This window comes from Trichosurus vulpecula, chromosome 7 (assembly GCF_011100635.1).
Source record: "Trichosurus vulpecula isolate mTriVul1 chromosome 7, mTriVul1.pri, whole genome shotgun sequence".
Classification (NCBI taxonomy): domain Eukaryota; kingdom Metazoa; phylum Chordata; class Mammalia; order Diprotodontia; family Phalangeridae; genus Trichosurus; species Trichosurus vulpecula.
The window spans coordinates 53,758,509-53,777,393 of record NC_050579.1 but is presented as its reverse complement, the minus strand read 5'-3'; the positions used below and the strand labels follow the sequence as shown (position 1 = coordinate 53,777,393).

The 18,885-nt window shown below is 40.9% G+C and overlaps 1 protein-coding gene across 1 annotated transcript in view; it reads right to left on the bottom strand.

Moving 5' to 3' along the window:
* Positions 1–8,168: 8,168 nt before the first annotated feature.
* Positions 8,169–18,885, bottom strand: part of CASQ2 (calsequestrin 2) — a 107,932-nt gene continuing 97,215 nt past the window's right edge. The window contains exons 9-11 of the mRNA XM_036769283.1: positions 15,777–15,877; positions 11,764–11,838; positions 8,169–10,540 (exon numbers count right to left, since the gene is read on the bottom strand). Coding sequence (XP_036625178.1) covers positions 10,322–10,540; positions 11,764–11,838; positions 15,777–15,877 — 395 coding nt within the window. The 3' untranslated portion in view covers positions 8,169–10,321. The remainder of the gene's footprint in view (positions 10,541–11,763; positions 11,839–15,776; positions 15,878–18,885) is intronic.

The following is an 18,885-nucleotide window of genomic DNA, read 5'->3' as shown; positions in this document are numbered from 1 at the left end:
AGAAAGCATTCTGTCATAGTTTTTTTTTAATTTAAAATCCCTTTTTTGATATATAGCATTTTATTTTCCCCCAATTACATGTTAAAACATTTTTTCTTAACATTTGGGTTTTATTTAAGTTTTGAGTTCCAAGTTCTATTCTGCCATAGCTTTGCTGATCACTCAAGTGGTCTCCCAATTCCTGTTACTGAACTAATAATCTATATTCTCCAATGTGTATATAAGCCAAATCCGTATATAATATATGGCAAGGGGATGTCTCACATTCTTTGGTGTGACTAGAATTTTGTGGTATCAAGTATTGCTGACTATTGGCTTGTGTTTGAGATTCCTTTTTGTTATACAGAGATTTGGGCTGTGATGGTATTTGTGATGGACACAATTAGGCCTCTATCCAGCCATACGTTCTTCTCTCACAAAAGGAAAATGTACTTATTCTGTCTACCAGTGACCCCTGAGTGTATGTGTGTGTCCGTGTCATTTTTGTCCTACTGTACAAACTGATTATCATACACATCTGCCATATAGCTATGGAGCGAATGAGTTTCATGGCCATTTGGGGCTGGATAAAGGGTTCCCCAGCAAAATAGCCCAAGGAGAATAGTAGATAGGTCTCCATGATAGAACGAGTATGCTTATGTTTGAATGTCTGTGTCTGCTAGTGTGTCTATATTCCTTTCTGTGATTCTAATGTATATGTGAAACACAGCACGGATCCGGGTATCTATGGGATATAGGTGAGAATATGTGCATATGGGTAAGAATGCATGGATCCATATTTGTGTCTCCCTTTGTGTATTTGTGTACTCTCTCAGTCGTTCTCCAACTACACTTTGAGAGATACTTACAAGCCACTCAATGATTTTGTTCTCAAAATAATGCCTCCCGAGCTTCCTGCTACTTCTTCCTATTCCTCCATTTCCATTTTCCAATATTTAAAGCCTAATCAAAATTTCTCCCATGGATAACAAGGTAGGATAGGAATCCATTCCCTGAGGGCAAACTTGGGGCCAATAAAATTAGCTGCAGGGACCCTAACAAAATTAATATTATTAACAGAGACCAAAAATTACAATGATTATTATTACTGTATAGCATTCCTTACTTCCCATAAAACATTAAGTTGATGACTTGTCCTAAATCATTTACTATGGGAAATGTCACACTTCGTAACTTATAACAGAACCCTGCATTATGAACCATGAAAATTGCCGAGTGAGGCTGTGCTCCATGGTTCCAGTACTTGGATGTTTTTTTAATTACCCCCTCCCCAAATTACGATGAACAAGTCGATGTGTATTAGAATGACAATGGAAATAGGACCTGTGTTCAAATCCTGACTCTCCCACTTATTCTCAGTCTGACCTTGGGCTGGTCATCCTCTCTGGGTTTCAGTTTCTTCATCTTTAAATGGGTTGGACTGAGTGGCCCATGAGACACCATCTACTACTACTCCTGTGATCCAATACCTGTTTATTAGTGTGACAGAATCCCGGTGGGATGATCGCTGATGTTTCTCTAGTGCTTTTAAGATTTGTAAAGTGCTTTATGAACGAAGAAACAATCTTCAACTGGAAAAATTATCAGATAAAATGCTTGTAAGTTTGTTGTAATGAGCTTTGACCTGGACCTTTGACCTAAGGCACATGGGAAATTGGATGCAGATAATAATATTAATAGCATTTATATTGATCTAAAGTTTGCAAAGTTGTTTACAAATATCTTGTTTGATCCTCACAATAGCTCTGGGAGTTAGGTATTATTAGTATCCCCATTTTACAGATAAAGAAACTAAGGCTCAGAGAGGTTAATTGATTTGCCTAGGGTCACACAGCTGGTAAGTGTCTGAGGCTGCATTTGAATTCAAGGCCCAATGCACTATGGCACCATCTAGCTGCTAGTAAGATGTGTACGTGCTATGCATGTAGCTGGTATTTTAATTCAAAAATAGTCAATAATTATTCTGAAAATTAATTGTGCAAGAAGAAAAAGCTTCCATTATTTAACCAACAGGAGAGAATAGCTGCTTTTAACCCAGTCGAAACCTCCTAGGGCTGGAAAGAGGGAAGCATTGACATTAAAGTCCCTGCTCGCTATTTTCTAAGGTTTGGCTTAATCACGGGGATCTGAAAGTGGGAGCTACAGATCTGAGTTTCCCCTTAAAGAGTTTTTAAATGCTCTTTGTCCACAGCGAACTTGGGGCTGCTCCTCTCCTGACAACAGTGCTACCCCATCTCCTCCCTCCTCTTAGGCAGGAAGAACATCTCTCTTGGGTCTTTGGTGTCAGCCTGGTGCCTTTCTGCACCCCGGTGCACTTCTAGGTTATTCCTCTCCCCCATGTCCTGGAGGTGGAGAAATAAATATGGGGAGCTGAGCTGGCCTGGCTGAGTGCGAAGGGAAACACAGGAATGTTGCTGTTCCTTATGCTTCTCCCAAGAGCCCTTGTAGATGTGACTAGGCATCTAGAGCTGGAAGGACCTTAGGGGCTATTGAGTTCAACCCATTTTCATCATATAGTTAAGGAAAATGGGATGTAGAAAGGTCATGACCTACCTAGGGTCATATAACTAGTCATGTCTGAAGTGGGACTTGAATTCAAGTCTTCCTGGCTTCAAGTCCCATAGTATATCCACTAAGTCATGCTATCTCTTATTTCCTCTGAGTATCTTGAAGGTGTTATCTCATACCTGTTTAGAGAACAGAAGAGGAAGTCAGAATGAAAGATTTGGAATTCATAGCCTCAATTCTCTGTTGCCTATTTTGTCAATAAATCAAGTGCTTTGAGGTTATCCTGTCCCCTTCCCCTTTCTTCCCACTGCCATGTCACGGGTTTGGCCCAACCAGAAAAGGAGGTCAAACTCAAATTTGTGAGTTCTGCTCTTCTTTAGAAGGCATACTGTACTTTGTTGTTATTTGTGTGTTTGGTGGTTTTTTTCTAGTTTTTTTAAATGAGGGAGGAGTTTAAAACTACTGCCTAAAATGGGATTTATGTAATGTGTAGGCTTTTTTTTCCTCTTGCTAACCTTTCTTCTTTACTACCACCATATCTCATCCCAAACCCCAATCTTTCAGATTAGTCATCACTTGCCTACCAGATAAATTCTTTTTAAGACCTCCCAGATTTATAAATGCCCCCTTCACTTTGGAGAACTTTTGTTAACTGGCTCTTACAGAATTGCTTGGTAAGTGAATGAATTAATAATAATTAATAATCTGTAGATGAACTAAAGTTACCCTTGTACAAATTCAAGGAACTTCATTAATTATGTTCCATTTCTTAGTCCATTCTTTTACCACAAGCAGCCCTTAGAAAAACAAGAAGCTTTTTCTTGAGTACTGGAGGAGAAATGGGAGCAGACTTCAACATTTTCCCTTCCAGGGGGCCTTTCCTCCTTCTGGAGACATGTCTGTGTGAAAAGGAAATGAATGTATAACCGTCTTTGGTCTTGTGTGTGGAGTGTGTATTGATGTGTGTTTATTTCTGCATTCTTATAGTTGATCAGACTCTATTAAAAATAACACTCGGCCTATCAAAGCTTCCATCCTAAAGTGGAGGTGGAGGGGCTGTGTGTGGCTCAGGGAATTGGTAATGGGGGCTCAGGGCATTTCCCCCATGGGTGGCTCTTTTTGGTTGAGTGAATAGTGGCCCAGAATCACAGCTGTGCCAGTAACCACTCCAGTAACCCACATGAAAAAGACTTGGTGGCCCTATTTCAATTTTAGTAGTTTTTATTCAGGAAATAATGAACATTGAGCATGCATCAATGCTGGCCCCTCAAGTGAAAATCTGAAATGTTAAGATGATAATCCAATACTTCCATGGATCTTTGATCTCATGGATGTGGTTACCTCCAGTCATGTCTGCTCATTCCTTGGAACTCTATAATTCTGATACTGGGGGTCCTCCCAATAGTGCTGGAGATATTCTTCCAGATCTCTCAGCAACCTGTGAGTCTCAATGGAGAGCACATGGGCTGTGCCCAATAAAGGAAGTTTGGCACCAATAGGCCAGCCATTGGTGATGAAGTCTTTCGCCATGGCAACTCATAACGTCTAAGACCATTCTTTGCCAAGGAGGTTTGGTAGGTGGAGTGGGGAAGGGGAACAAGGAAGAGTTTATTCAGTTTATAAAATGATTCATGGTGGTATGCCTAAAAAGAAATGCCCAGTGGTGCATTTGAAGTAAAATTTCATTTCTGCTAAACTTTTTGTGCATGCATACCTTATGGGCAAGAGAAGCACAATTGCATTTGGTACTCTGGAGTAGTAGGGAGGAGGAAGCATGCAAAAGAAACATGATCCTCAGTCCATAGCTAAGAACAACTGCATCGTACTTGGTGTCTCAATAGCCGCTTCCACCTAGGAGCCAGAATGAGTTTGGCCGCACCTGACAGTAGCCATTGCTCCATGGGCAGAGTACTAAAGCCTTTAGAATCCAGCACCAGCAAAAGCAATTACTAACCAAAGGTCCACAAGCCTTTGTGCAAAGACAGCTTCAATCCGGCGCTTCCTTGGGAATGAATTTTACAACCACTGTACCTTTCGTTGGATCATTGGATATGGCAAAGCCTGACTGTGCAATTCCAACATGGACTGTGTGGAGTTAAGTGGGTTCTATTTTTGTTTTCAATGTGTACACAAATGAATCAACACTAACCAGCAACTATCTGCACATGTAACTTTAATTGCAATCATAAATTTTATCAAATGAAATCTTTTATAGTTGTGAAATTAATAGCAAAATGTTAGCGTCTGTGATGAACATAAAAGTCTAGCATCCTGAGATTGTTTCACTTTGGGTCCTCAAGTCCTAATTTGTTTTGTTCCACCCTCCACTCCTCTCCCAATAAACTAAAACATTTTACACTTTGCATATTTTGTACTGTAAATCTTGGAAAATAAACAAATCCTAAATATGTTAGCGTCACTTTTTTTGATGCTATGTTAATTTTGTCCTGAAAACTAGCTGTTTTTCAAGCAACATGGGATCTTAACTTTCACTGAAATTATGAGTCTTTTGTCAAAGGTAGGAGCATAGGCTTCTAGATATAGAGTGGCAAGGGACCTGCCATTTAGTCCAAACTCCATTTTACAGATGAGGAGGCCGAAGGCCATAGAGGTGAAGGGATATGTTCAACTTCACACAGATAGGGACGAAGTTGGGATTTCAGCTTGGGGTCTCCAATTCCAAATCCAGCCCTTTCCACTATATTCTACTGCAAGATGTAGGTAAAAAATTATCAAGACTATTAGAATAATAAAATCTAGGCTTAATGTACACGTAGAATAGAGATTTAACAAACTCCATGCAATGTTAAGTTTTGTTGTAAAGGAATAATGTTTAAATTGAAATGTTGCTGAAATCATCTTTCATGCAGAGCTAGAGATAAAATAGCTTCTCTGTAATAAATTCTGTATGTTTCATTTTTCAAGTGCCTTCTATACACAAGGCACATGGATTCTGATGATATAAATGGTGTCAGAATCCTTATGTCAATGGCTCCCTCCTGACATGACAGACCTGGGTATCCCATCTCCCATCCTGTAATTCTGGCACAAGTTCTCCCAACAGTGCTAGAGGCATTGCTCTAGATCCCTAGAGAACCTAGTGGATAGTGTTTGTAGGGCCTTCAAATGTGGCTCTTTTCTCTCTTATACATTGGTTTCTTATGCATAGGATACTCTAGGGATCCCTTATTTACCCCACCAAAAATAGAGCCTAGATATCTGGCATTATTCCCCATTGGCAGTGCCAGCTTGTCTTAAAAGCAGCAAGCTTTACAGATAATTACACAGGTTGTGTTTATGTGGTAAAGGACCCAGAAAAACTCAAACTTAAGAGATCTTCTTTCTTATTTCTTCCCTATCCCTATCTTAAGGACCTCTATGGTCCCATAAGCTGCAGTATTAGCCTGGGAACTACCCCTTAGTGGAGCTAGATCCAGGGAAAAGGTCAGAATTTGTTTTTACTCATTGCTCCCTGCTCTAGACAGCTATCTACCCTTGCATGACTTCTGTCTTTCGTTGCTGGCAACCATACTAGTTACTAGTTGCAACTAGTCTCTTTCTCCCTTGTACTTTGGGACAAATGAGCCATATTATGGAAATGGCTCCAGGCTCCTCCTTGAGGAAGGAAAACAAGCCAGAAGTAGGTCCCAGGTCTGGTAAATGTGACTTCTATGGTGAAAGGCAACCCCTGACTGGGAAGGTTCATGTCCCCACAACAAAAATGGAAAAAGACATATTCTATGCATTCAGAAAGCTTCCAGTGGAGTGTAAGGACACTAAACCATAAGGTGGAATATGATGTGGGCTAAGAAATTCAGAAGGGCTGGGATCACATTGTTGGGGTGGGGGATCAGGGAAGCCTGTGGTATGTGAGTTGGGTCTTGAAGGAGAGGTTCACTATACCAATTAGGGGAGAATTGAAAAGTAGATAATGCAACAGCAGAGATGTGCTAGAGGAAGAGAAAAGTGTCCTACACTTGGGTCTTTTCACAAGGCTCATTTCTGGTGAATGGTGTAGGTGAGTTTAGTTTTGATGATTGGGATGTTTACATTGGGAAAAGCTAAAGGCAAATCACTCCATCAAGGAAGCTCACCTTTTCCCCATGCTTACTTTGCACACCTACAATCCTTATCTATGAATCATTTTATGTCAGCAATGCAGACAGCAGACAAGCAGATTCCTTCTTAGCAAGGGTTAGGACCAGAGAGAGCACTTTCATAACATTTAAGAACTCTTTTCTATGGTTCTTAAATTTGTAAAATGCCTTCTTCACAGCAATCCTGAGAGGTAGGTAATGCCAGCATTTATTATCCTTATGGTACCAATAAGGATACTGAGGTTCAGAGAGGATGGGACTTATACTTGTTTGCACTGTGGTGTGAATCCCACCTAAGATATTTATTAGATATGTGACCTTGGGAAAGCCAATTAACTTCTGGGGGCCTTAGCTGGTAGTACCGTGGATAGAGAGCATTAGGCTCAGAGTCAGGAAGACCTGAGTTCAAATCCAACCTCAGATACTTACTAGCTATGTGACCCTTAACTTCTATCTACCTCAATTTCCCCACTGTAAAATGAGAATAATATTAGCACTTAGTTCTTGGGGTTGTTGTGGTGATTAAATGATTTAGTCTTTGTAAAAATGGCTTCGAACAATGTCTGACACATAGTGGATGTTATGTAAATGCTTATTCCCTTCCCTTTCCCTTTCCTCAGTTTCCTCATCTACACATTTAAAGGGTTGGACCCGCTGGCCTCTGAGGTCCCTTTCAGCTCTGAATCTATGATCTATGTCTGATATGGGATTCGATCCCACATTTCTCCCCTGCTTTGTAGCATGCCACTTCTCAGAAGGCTTTATGGAGAAAGTTCTTCATAGAAACAAGGCACTATTACCAAAAGACATCTCTCAGGCCAGAGCACTAACTTTATTCCACAGAACCTACTTTATAGTAGGGAGTATTTTTATGGCCTTTAAATGTGGCCTTTTTTCCTCTTATACCTAGGTTGGACACTTCTCTGGCAGGGCCACCAACATCCAGGAAGGGTTCACATGAATTTATTGGGCTGGTATTCAAAGAAGAAAGAGGAATATTGGAGGTTGACACTGAAGAGAGAAACCACCATGCTTTCCCATCAAACGCTCCAGGAGCTCAGGCCAGAAACTGAATCCTTTAATGGAAGGTCTTACCCAGTGCCATTTCTATGTGGAGCTAGAGACATATCAGTGACTAACATGACAAGGCCTCCCAACAATCTGAATTTCTTCATCAATGGGCTTCCCAAATGGGATCCCAAGGGGAATAAAATTCCAGTATGAAAATTGCAACAAGAGGGACCTTAAGGGTTTTATGTTCAACTGAACAACAGGCCCATCGCTTTTTGTTTTCCTGAAAAACAATGGCATAAAGATGATGGCCCTCACTTTATAGACAAGGAGACTAAATCATAGGGCGGCCCACAGGCGCACAGAAAGCATCAGAGCTGGTATTAAAATCCAGGATGTCTGACTCCAAATCCAACCTTTTCCCACTATACCGTAAAGAAGTGTATAATTAACATGCCCTAAATGATTTCAGCTAAAAGATGACCTTACAGACTCAAAGAAAATGAAATAATGATCGAAGCACAGTCTTAGTATAAAGATGACAAAAGCCAATTTGAAATTTTCAAATAGGATTATTATTCTTACAGACAAATGTAAAAGTTTTACCTATTCTTGACAATAAAATAATGAACCATTTTCCAAAACATGATGGGTAGCCCTATCTTCCTAATGTTTAACATCCTGGCTATCACCTCCAAAAAGAGACTAGAGGAATCACACTGTTCTAGGCTCCGCTGGGTGAAATAGGTAGAAAAAAATTACCGCAGCCACATCCCTGAACACAGACGTCCTATAAGGGACGATAGGAAGAACATTGCCTTGCTTTGATAGAAAAGTTTTTTGCACTCAGCCCTTGAGAACGATCAAGGCTGATTGTTGATCTGAGGTCCTAACAGAAGACAAAACAGAACAAAAAAGAATTGGGGCATGACTATTGATCCTTTGATGGGTCCATGAGCTCATCAGTGCAGATTACAACCCTCCACATCTTTGTTTCCTGTGAAATTCTCTTCCCTAAATCTTCCCAGAAGGATCCACTCAATGCCCTGGAAGGCATTCTCTGATTCTTTTCATGTCCACGAGACACACAAGTGGTCCTTTCCCAGTCATAAATGTACTGGATGGTACCTCTTCCTTCATTTTCCCTTGTTCCCCCTCAGTCATCTTACAAGCCCCAGAGTTCTGACACAGTGACACAATCTAAAGGTGGTATGTTTGTGGAGGGGGCCACAGCTTAACAGATCCCCCTGAAAATGAAAACCCCAAGATCAAGAGTAGTGAGTATCATCCCAGACATCTGGACCAAACAGGCCCATGGACCAAAGCCTAGTTAGAAATGACAGCTTCAACAATGACTTTGCTGATTCATTTCCCAAAGGGTTCAAATGACATTCTGTTGACAATCAGATAGTCTTAGAAGCCTCCTAGTATGCCCAAGCTGTAGACCTTGAAAAGTATCCACATCATATTGTGGGACAGTCCACCAGAATCTTACACAACAAAGAAGTGTATGAGGAAATAGGGCTGACTGTTTTCCCAGAATGATTGGGTATGGAGCAATTCTCACTAGTAAGATATTTTGGCTAATAGTCTTCATGTATGAATTGCCAATGTTCAAAGAATTAGAAGAGGCTTAAAACACACAACACTGCAACTATACTGAGCATAATTTAAGCTTTCTTTGATGATTCAGAAGGCACGTCAGGCTCTCACAGTGTTTCAGGGTCATGATTATAAATCTTGATTCTGATTATACTGGAGATATGTAAAAGTGTTAATTAATGGAAAGTCCAGTTTGATAAGATGTCAGAAAAAAAAACAGCTTTTGCCATAAAGGGAAAAATGCAATGCAATCATGGAGCAAAAACTACAGGTGTATAGAGGTACATGATTTGCCATAAGATTATATCTGGCTAATCGACAGGGCTTTTGAGGTGAGAGGAAGGACATAGAAAAGGGGGTAGGATGGGAAAAGTGTCACTATTGTAACTACCATCCTATGAAGTAGATGGTTTGATGTTGAAAAAAAGAACTATCATAAAAGCACTATTTAGCAAAGTTACAAGTTTAAGGGTTTTATCCACTTCCATGAACATGAACCATACTGAGACTGTCTTGGGTTTGGGTTCTAAACTAATTGAAGGTGTTTACCTAATTTAGGAGTATAGTCCTAAATGAATTAAGGCTTATTTCCCATGGCATCTGATTCTAAGATTACTCCGGATTGGTGGGTTTTTCAAAACTTGATTTCTGTTACTGTCACTGCCAACTATAAAAAGTACACTTGGGAATAGATATGAGAGGATCCTTTTTCTCAAGGTAGCCAGATGTTGGCACTATCATGATCCCCGTATTTTGGAGGAAAGAGAAACAAGTTGCTAACCGCTGTAAGGTGTGGTTGGTTTTTATTGTCCTATTGGGATGTCTGGTCTTAAGACATGAGTCAGGACATTAAAACCAGACATATGCCCTATCCTCCCCCTTCTCACTCTCTTGTTCCCAACCTATATCCACCAGCAACCCTTCACATTCTATTAGGAAGGATTTGCTGAGTTTTCTTATTCTTGATAATAAAGGAGTAGAAAAGGAGGTCTTAACAATAAAGAAAGGAACTTTTTGGGACTGCCTGCTCCTATCTCCCATTCTGTCTTTAAGGAATAATGAATAAAAATGGTTCAGTGTCTGTGAGAATTTCGGCATGAGAACTAATCATCCTCATCATCACTGTCGTCATCATCATCATCATCGTCGTCATCTTCTTCAGAGTTGTCATCATCGTCATCGTCATCGTCATCGTCATCAGCATCGTTGTCATCATCCTCTGTGTTTATTTTCCCTGAAAGTACATCTTCTATCCAATCTTCTAGCTCTTCGGCTGTAGGTAGGTCGTCATCATCTGTTATGTCCATCCAGACGCTGTCTGCCTACGATAGAGAAATAACGGGAGTTAACGGATAGTAGAGTGGAAGCTACTGAGGACAGGCTGGGCTAAGTGGTCCTGGTTGGCAGAGAATAGAGAACATATTTAGGGAGGATGTCTGAAGCTTCTGGCTAGCTAAATACCATCTCTTCAGGCAGGAAACTATGAGAATTAGATAATCTCAGAGTCTGTTGGGACATCAGAAGACATCTAGTCCAACCCATACCTGTCCATGAATCTCCTTTACAACACCCTCAAAAAGAGTCACCCAACCTCTTCTTGGGACATCAAGTTACCCCAACTCACAAGGGCTACTTTCTCAAAAAGGTCCATTCTGTCTGAATCCTTTTCAATAACTATCAACTTTCATTCTTTGGGCCTCCTGTAACTTTGCGGTTCTATATTGCTTCCCAGACTTTCTCTTTCTTTGTTTCTGTGACTCACTTAAAAGTCTTTGGGAGTTTTTCAAGGGACCTGAATTATCCAGATGATTTCCCTCATCTTACACTTGGAAGAGAAGCTCTGTACATTGGAAGACTCAGGGTTTTCCAAATCTCCCAGGTCATAATTCATACTAGGGGATTTGATTTATGGACAATCCCTGGGCACAGAAGAGCACAATTATGTTTTCCACCTGCTCTAGGGGGAAGAGAGGATAGGAAAAGGCCCTTCCCCCCATCTTAGCTATCCTTACTCAGCTTGAGGCAGGCAAGACAACATTCTCTTGGAGGCCAAGGCTGTATTTACACCCACTGTTGCTGCTGGTGCTAGAGAGGGAAGTTCAGCTGGGTACAAGTGGTATGGCCCAAGGAGTTCTGGCACTGGGGAGGAGGGGGAAGAAGCAGTAATGGTTCTCTCTGTCTCTGGCTCTCTCTGTCTCTCTCCTCCCTTCCTCCCTCCCTCCCTCCATCTCTGTCTATCCCTCCTTCCTTTTCTCTCTCTTCCCCCTTTCCTCCCTCTCTCCCTTCCTTCCTCTCTCTCTCTCCCCACACTTCTTCTTCTCTACCTTCCCTATTTGTCAAAGCCTAAATTCAAATTCTACCTTATTAGCTGTATGATCTGCTTTATTAGCAAGTAAAAAGGAAGGGTCTGTAGTCAATAGCCCCTAAGATCCTTGTCTGTTATAACTCTACGTTAATATGATCTCTGGACCAGACTTCTCCAGGCAACATCCAGACATGATATAAGCAGGAGGTTCTTACACGGTCCTCTATGTATGATACTTACATCTGTTACATTCACTACTCCAATCTGTGGCTTGAACAGGTCAATCTTAAAAGTCTTCTCCCAGTAGGCAACGAGCTGAGGCAACAAAGAATACACTTAGGGAATAGAATAAACTTTCCATCACCAAAACCACCCAACATAGCTAGAGGAGTCTATGGTTTCCCAGTAGCCAGTCAAACCCATTCAAAGATTCTCTCCCATCAATCCTGGTTCTAAATTGAGTGGTCAAAGAAGATAAATGACACAATCCCAGCCCTTAAGGCATTTCTAATATATGAAGAAATGGGAGGAACACATTTAAAAAGGTATTAAGTATACATGTAATACAGGAACAGATTAACATAATTATGGTATATAGTTGACATAGCCCAATGTTCATTCACGTGGGATATGTGGCACTCTGAGAATTAAAGGATAGTGAAATGAGATGTTTGTCTCTGTCTCTCCTTTAATGTGACATTTGAAAATTCCTTATTCCATACACAGGGAAATTTAAAAGTCCATTATCCAGAGAAATTGACAGGGTTTTGGCATGAAAGAAGCTAAGAGAGAGAATCTGGATCCCTTGGACTAGCTTTTGGGAAATACTTGGCTGCTTGCTTTATTCCCAGTCTAGTGGTAAATGGGAATCTGGAAATGATAGGGATTAGGATATGGAGGTGTGGCAAACAGTAGAAGAAGTAGGGTCTGAGGAGAGAGTCGAGGCCAACATATGTGACTCGCAGATTTAAAGTTCCTGCAAAACACTGAAAGACTAAACTTATGAGAACTGGGTACTATGAAAATGCATGAAAACGTGAATGATTTGGAAAGATGCCTCGGAACCCTCCCCTGTTGGGTCCTGATCAAGGCAGCTGTCTGGAACTTGAAGGGTACTGAAGAGGGGTGACCTCCAGACATAAAACAGTTCAGTTAAACCAGAGCTAGAGCTAAAAGAAGTTTAATAAAGCTTTTTTGCATTTGGAAGAAAAATGGTAAGATGTGTACTTTTTTTATCATGATTAATATCCATCACTGGGTCACTGATGTCGTGACTGATAAGTCTCTCTCTGGAGGCCTTTGGGTCTTGCCAGTGATTGTCCTTTTTTGTTTGTGTCTGTTTTTTTTAAATCAACTTGACCAAATGAACTTTGGATCCGGCTATTATTCAGACTTGGAAGAATGAATCAAATTTGTTAGCACCCTTCAAGACTTGCTGTTTTTAGTACTTCAAGGCATGAGGGACACACCCAGGTAAAGAGAAAACCCAGCCTATTAATTACTAGATTGAATGTTAGCCAGCAAAGCTGGCTGCTGTTGACAGTAAGTCAGTATTTGCACTTGATCTGTGACTTACACCCCAATATACAGAAAGGCGAAGATATAGGCCCTTCTGTCCTAGGCTGAAGGCTTCTCATAATTTGTTAGCAGTCTCCTCTCTGTCTTTCCTAAGGCAAAAATAGGTACTGGAAATAATGGAGCTGACTCAACATAGAGCCTGAGTGCCTTTGCCAACTTTGATATGGCTATGTCCTCTAGAGTCTCCCCACCCTTTCACTATAGGAAAAACAAAAGAACCTGGGGACTGGGAAAGGGGGCAGAAGCAGGAGAAAATGGCAGGTGTTGGTTGGCCTAACATGGTGGGGAACTTATTGCCCTTTTCATAGTGAGAAGGCAGAGAGTAGGGTGAAAGGATCATCGGGCAGGTTTTCCTTTATGCTCATCCTGGTTGGACAAGGTTGAAGGATGAATCAGGGATGAGGAGGGAGGAAGAAAGCAGTGAGACTCAACTTGGCTCAGGCGAAAGAATGCAGGATTCAGACACAGAGCAAGACCTGGGTTAAGTCCCAGACATTGGGGCTACACGGTCACAATAACAAGAACGGTAAGTAGCATTTATATAGCACTTTAAGGTTTGCAAAGTACATTTAATCCTCACAACAAACCTTTATTCAGCTGACATTATCCTCATTTTACAGATGACACTGAGGTTAAGGGTTAAATGGCTTGCCTAGAGCCACACAGCTACACAATGGTGGGTTCTGACAAGGCAATTAACTTCTTGGAGCTTCAGTTTCCTTTTTTTGAAAATATATTTTTATTTGTTTCATAAAATATTTCCCAGTTACATTAGAAATGAGAAAATCAGACATTTTAAATGTCTGCTTTAAATTAAAATTTCCCAATATTTCCCAATTACATTAGAAATGAGAAAATTAGACATTTTAAATGTCTATTTAAAATTAAAATTTGAACTTTCTATTTCAAAAGGAAATTGGAAAAATTTTAACATTCATTTTTAAAATTTTGAGTTTCAAATTCTCTCCCTCCTGTCTGCCCCTCCCTGGCACTTGAGAAGGCAAGCAATCTGATATCAATTATACATGTGAAGTCATGCAAAACATATTTCCATATTAGCCAAAAAAACAAATTAGAAAAAAACAAAAATAAAGTGAAAAAAATCTGGCTCAGTTTCCTTTTCTGTAAAATGAGGAGCTTGAACCAAATGGCCTCTGACGTCTTCCCTGCGCTGAATCTAAAATCCTCTAATCTCACTTCACTGACACTTCTTATTCACCAGGTTTTATGGCTAAAGTCTCTCTGTGGGCTGGAGAGGTCAGTTGCCTATAAAGAATGACCCCAAAGAAACTCTAATTCTCCCTTTCCCATCCCCCCACTCTACAGACTCCACAAAAAGGTAGCTAGGCTTGTGAGGAGGAAATAACACCCAGGTCTATTGTGTCTGGGATGGAAGTGGGAGTGGGGGGAAATTGGGTGGAGGCCATAAGGTCCCATGGGCAGTGATGGAAAGAAGTGGCTGCTACCTTGGATTCCCTTTGTCCACATCTGACTCGGCAGGCCTCTTTCCATTGGGGGAACACACAGATGCTTAGTAGGGACACTGAAAAGGACTTTCAAGCTAATGACAAAATGCCCTGATGTCTGTTCCAAAGAACAATGGTCTAGAACGGTATCTCTGCTTCCCCTCACTCACCTGCCCAGTTTGCCTCGGTGTGACACAGCTCTACTAAAAAGAAATTTTAAAAAGAGTCCCCAAGGTGGTGGGAAAAATGATTCTGTGGTCCCTCTCCTCTGTCCCTGCCTTCCAAGCCCATTGTTTGGGGCAGTGAGGACTGGGAGTCCCCAAGACCCTTTCAGATGACCTTTAAGGTCAAAAGTATTTTCGTAATATTATTATTTACTATAATAACAAAACTATTTCAATCCTAATTTCATGATATTTTCATTTTGAATATGGTGAAATATCAACAGATATAACCCACATGACCGAAAGCTCTTAGGGGAGGAGAGGGTCTTCAATTAATTTTTGAGAGGTCCTGAAACAAAAAATAAAAATAAAAATTGAGAGCTGCTACTTTAAGGGCCCAAAGAGTGTTTCTAGCTTCTGACATCCAAGGAGTGAATGGTTCTGCCAACGCTACTTCTTGTGTTTCTGTAAGGTACTGAATTCAGAATTATCCCTGGTGACCAAGACACCACTCAGTCTCCCAGGCGATCTGAGATGCAACAGCCCCATTCAAGTCTACACAAATGATCTTTCTTGTTTTACTCCTTTTATGTTTCATGTTTGTGTACCCCTTCTCCCCTCACTCACTAAGAAAAAGAACTGTAATGAAGGCAGGGCAACAAGGGCCTTGCCAGGGGGCACCAAAATTTAGAGAGTGCTGATATTCTGTATACCCCTACAGCAGACGTGTAGGAAAAAAAAACACCTAAATTTAGCAACTAGTTAACAAGAATAATTAGTTAAAATAGGAAGCAATTAGTTGATATGCTTCCTCACCGCAGGTGAGTTTCTCCTGAGCCTTGCCCTTCCCTCTTACCCTCCCACCCCACAATTTCCCATGCCTGGTAGCTGCCTCGTAGTATCCTGGAGTCTTGCCTAGTCCTCCAGCCCTACCAATTGAAGTTCTCTTTTAAACTTTTTATTCGAGGGTGTATTTCCTGGCATTTGCCTCAGGCACCAAAATTGCTTACAAATATTTGACTACAAAGGAGAATAAAGGTCTTACCATTGGGAAATCATCTGGATCAATCCATACTATACTCAGGTCAGGATTGTTGGTATTGTCCCTGGCAACTTGTTTCAGGATCTCCAGGAACTCATAGCCATCTGAAACAATGTTTACAACGTTAAGTAGCACGTATATCCATTGTTGCTTCTAAGGTGGAAGAAAGAGAAGGAAAATCCACAGGGATAGGTTATTTCTAAGGCCATTGGGCAAATGGTATAAGTTGTAGGGTATTTATGTAAAATTCTACCAAAGTGCAGTTATTTGGGAACCAAATAGAGTTGCAAAAGCAACTCCATACTTCGATGGATATATAATATTATTAAAGTAGCTAGTCCCTCCATTTGTGAAAATGGATCCCATTCATGACTTCTTCTCTGTGATTCTTGACCACGTCCCCCAGTTGGTCTCTCAGAAAAGTCCTCTAAGTCAGTGTCTCAACTTTTTTTTTGCATCATAGACCCCTTTGATAGTTTCATCAAGCCTATAGGTGACTTCTCAGAAAAAATGCTTTGAAATTTATAAAACAAAATACTGTTACCAAGGCAACCAATGATATTGAAATATAGTTGTCAAAATATATATTTTTTAAAAATTTGCAGACCCAGGGGCAGCTAGGTGGCATAGTGGATAGAGGACTGGTCTTGAAGTTGGGAGGACCTGAGTTCAAATCTGGTCTCAGACACTTACTAGATCTGTGGCCCCAGCAAGTCGTTTAACTCCAATTGCCTCAAGAAAAATAAAAGGTTTGCAGACCCCCAAGTAAAGAACCACTGCTCTAAGTCTTTAAGAGGCCAGCATAGTGCAATGGATAGAGAGACTGTGCTTGGAGTCAGCATGGCCTGTGCTCAAGCCCTGCCTCTGACGCTTACTGTGTGACCTGTTAAAGGCACATAATCTCCTTGGTCTCAGTTTTCTTATTGGTAAAATGAAGGAATTGGGCACAATGACCTCTGAGATCCCTCCCGGCTCTAAAGGTTCTTAGCTAGACTTATAAACACCACTGAAGAATCAGTACATCAGAACTTACAAAAAACAAGTAATTCAACAACCACTTATTGAGCCCCTACCATGTGCCTAGCACTGTGCTAAGTATTGATTTATAGGAGAGAAATATTCAGCCACATGTCCATCCTAGACACAAGGTAGATACTGATGAGCTTTCTCGAACTCACACAAAATGCTTTGCTTCCTGGTGATTCAAAAAGCACTGAGAAGCTACCTAAAGTCAGTTGGACCAGCCTGAGGGCACAGGGACCACCTTTTTTCCTCCCTCCCCCCACCCTCTCCATCCCATCTTATTTCTGCTGTAATACTTGGCCAGATACTTTGGTGCCTTTTCTATCTCCAAAGAAAGCTTTCTACTCAGAAGGAAGCTGACCTTGAACTTTTTAATTTTGGCAACTGGATATCCTGTGAGACCAGTTTAGCAGCTCCAACTCCGCTTTGCTATGTGAAGTTGAGAGTCCATTCAAATTGCTTTACCTTCAGGTCCCAAGAGGGTGAGAGGCTGAGACGCTCATAAGCATTTAGATGAGAATCTCTTAGAAGACTTTGTAATTAAAAGAAAAAAGTATCTGTAACTTGAAGGGAGAGTCTGGATCCAAGTACCAGCCAGGATGGTAGTCCTGGGGACTGTCCATCACAGCGTCTCAGAATCACAGCATAAAGGGATCTTAGAAGTTATCTAGGCTGGTCTCTACCTAGAACATGAATTCCTTGCCAAACATCCCTAAAATGTGGTGTTCCAACCTGAGCTTGAGGACCTGTAGGGATGAGAAACTCATTAACTATTTCATTTTGGGGTACTGGGCTAATTAGAAAGTTCTTCATTGTAATCATGGAAATACAGTAAAGGAATTTCACTATCACATTCTGCCACGCACTATTTATTTGTGTATATATTTTCTGTCCCCTAATGGATTATAAACTCCTTGAAGGCAGTAATATACTTTGTATAACTTTGTATTCTTCAGTGTATTTGCACCTCTCTGTATTGTGTTGTTCTTTGTACTCACAGTGCTTCATTCAGCCCATATCACAGGGGCTTAATAATTATTTGTTGAATGAATGAATGAATGAACGTCCAGAGATCACACGACCCAATCCTCTCCCTTATAAAATAAACCTACGAATGTCTAATGCAGGGGTGGGAAACCTGGAGCCCTCTAGGTCCTTGGGTGCCACCCTTTGACTGAATCCAAACTTCACAGAACAAATCCTCTTATTAGAAGGATTTGTTCTATAAAACTTGGACTCAGTCAAAAGGCCACACCCAAGGACATAGGGGGCCACATGTGGCCTCAAGGCCACAGGTTCCCCACCCCTGGTCTAAACATTCAGTGCTGGTGATTGTTCTTAAAGTTTTCAATTGATTGATACCACTTGGGATAATAGTGGAAGAAAACTGTTTATCAATATTCCTGCCCCATTTTCTGCTCCTCTATCACCACAAATGCGAGTGAGTTCTTTAGGCAGACATCTTCCACCTTCTACCGATGCTGCCCCATTTCCTCCCTCCCCCTGCCTGGCCTGCATCCCCACAGCCTCTTCTTCCTTTGGTAAAGGATCACTTGCCAGGTCTATGGAGAATATGACCACACCCATAGCTTCCCTCCAGTAGCTCACTCCTATATCTATTTCCCTGATAGTCAAGAAACTACTCCTTATACCAACTGAAACTCTTTCATTAATTTCTGACTATTCTCTGCTTTTAGCTCCCTTCTCCACAGTCTTCTTCGCTCACTCCCTACCTTTATCAAACACATGGCACAGTCTTCATCTAAAGGATTATCACTGGAAGTCAGTTAAACCACTTTGTAGCTCTCCCTTCTAAAAGCAAAATGATCTCATTTCCTTTAACGTTTTCTGATAGAATCTTTTTTGATTGTTTCTGTCTTCTTTCCCTATACCTCAGCTCTTCTCTACATGCCCCATTCTCTGGATGCTCTCTACTAGGGTCTTACATTCTTTTAAAGTTTTATGATTAAGAGAAGACATTATATAATGTCCTTTATGGTTGGGCAGGATTACTTCTCCATCATTATATATCATGTTCTTTACACATAACTTTTTAAATTGAACAAAAACCTATTTTCTCCATATTCCA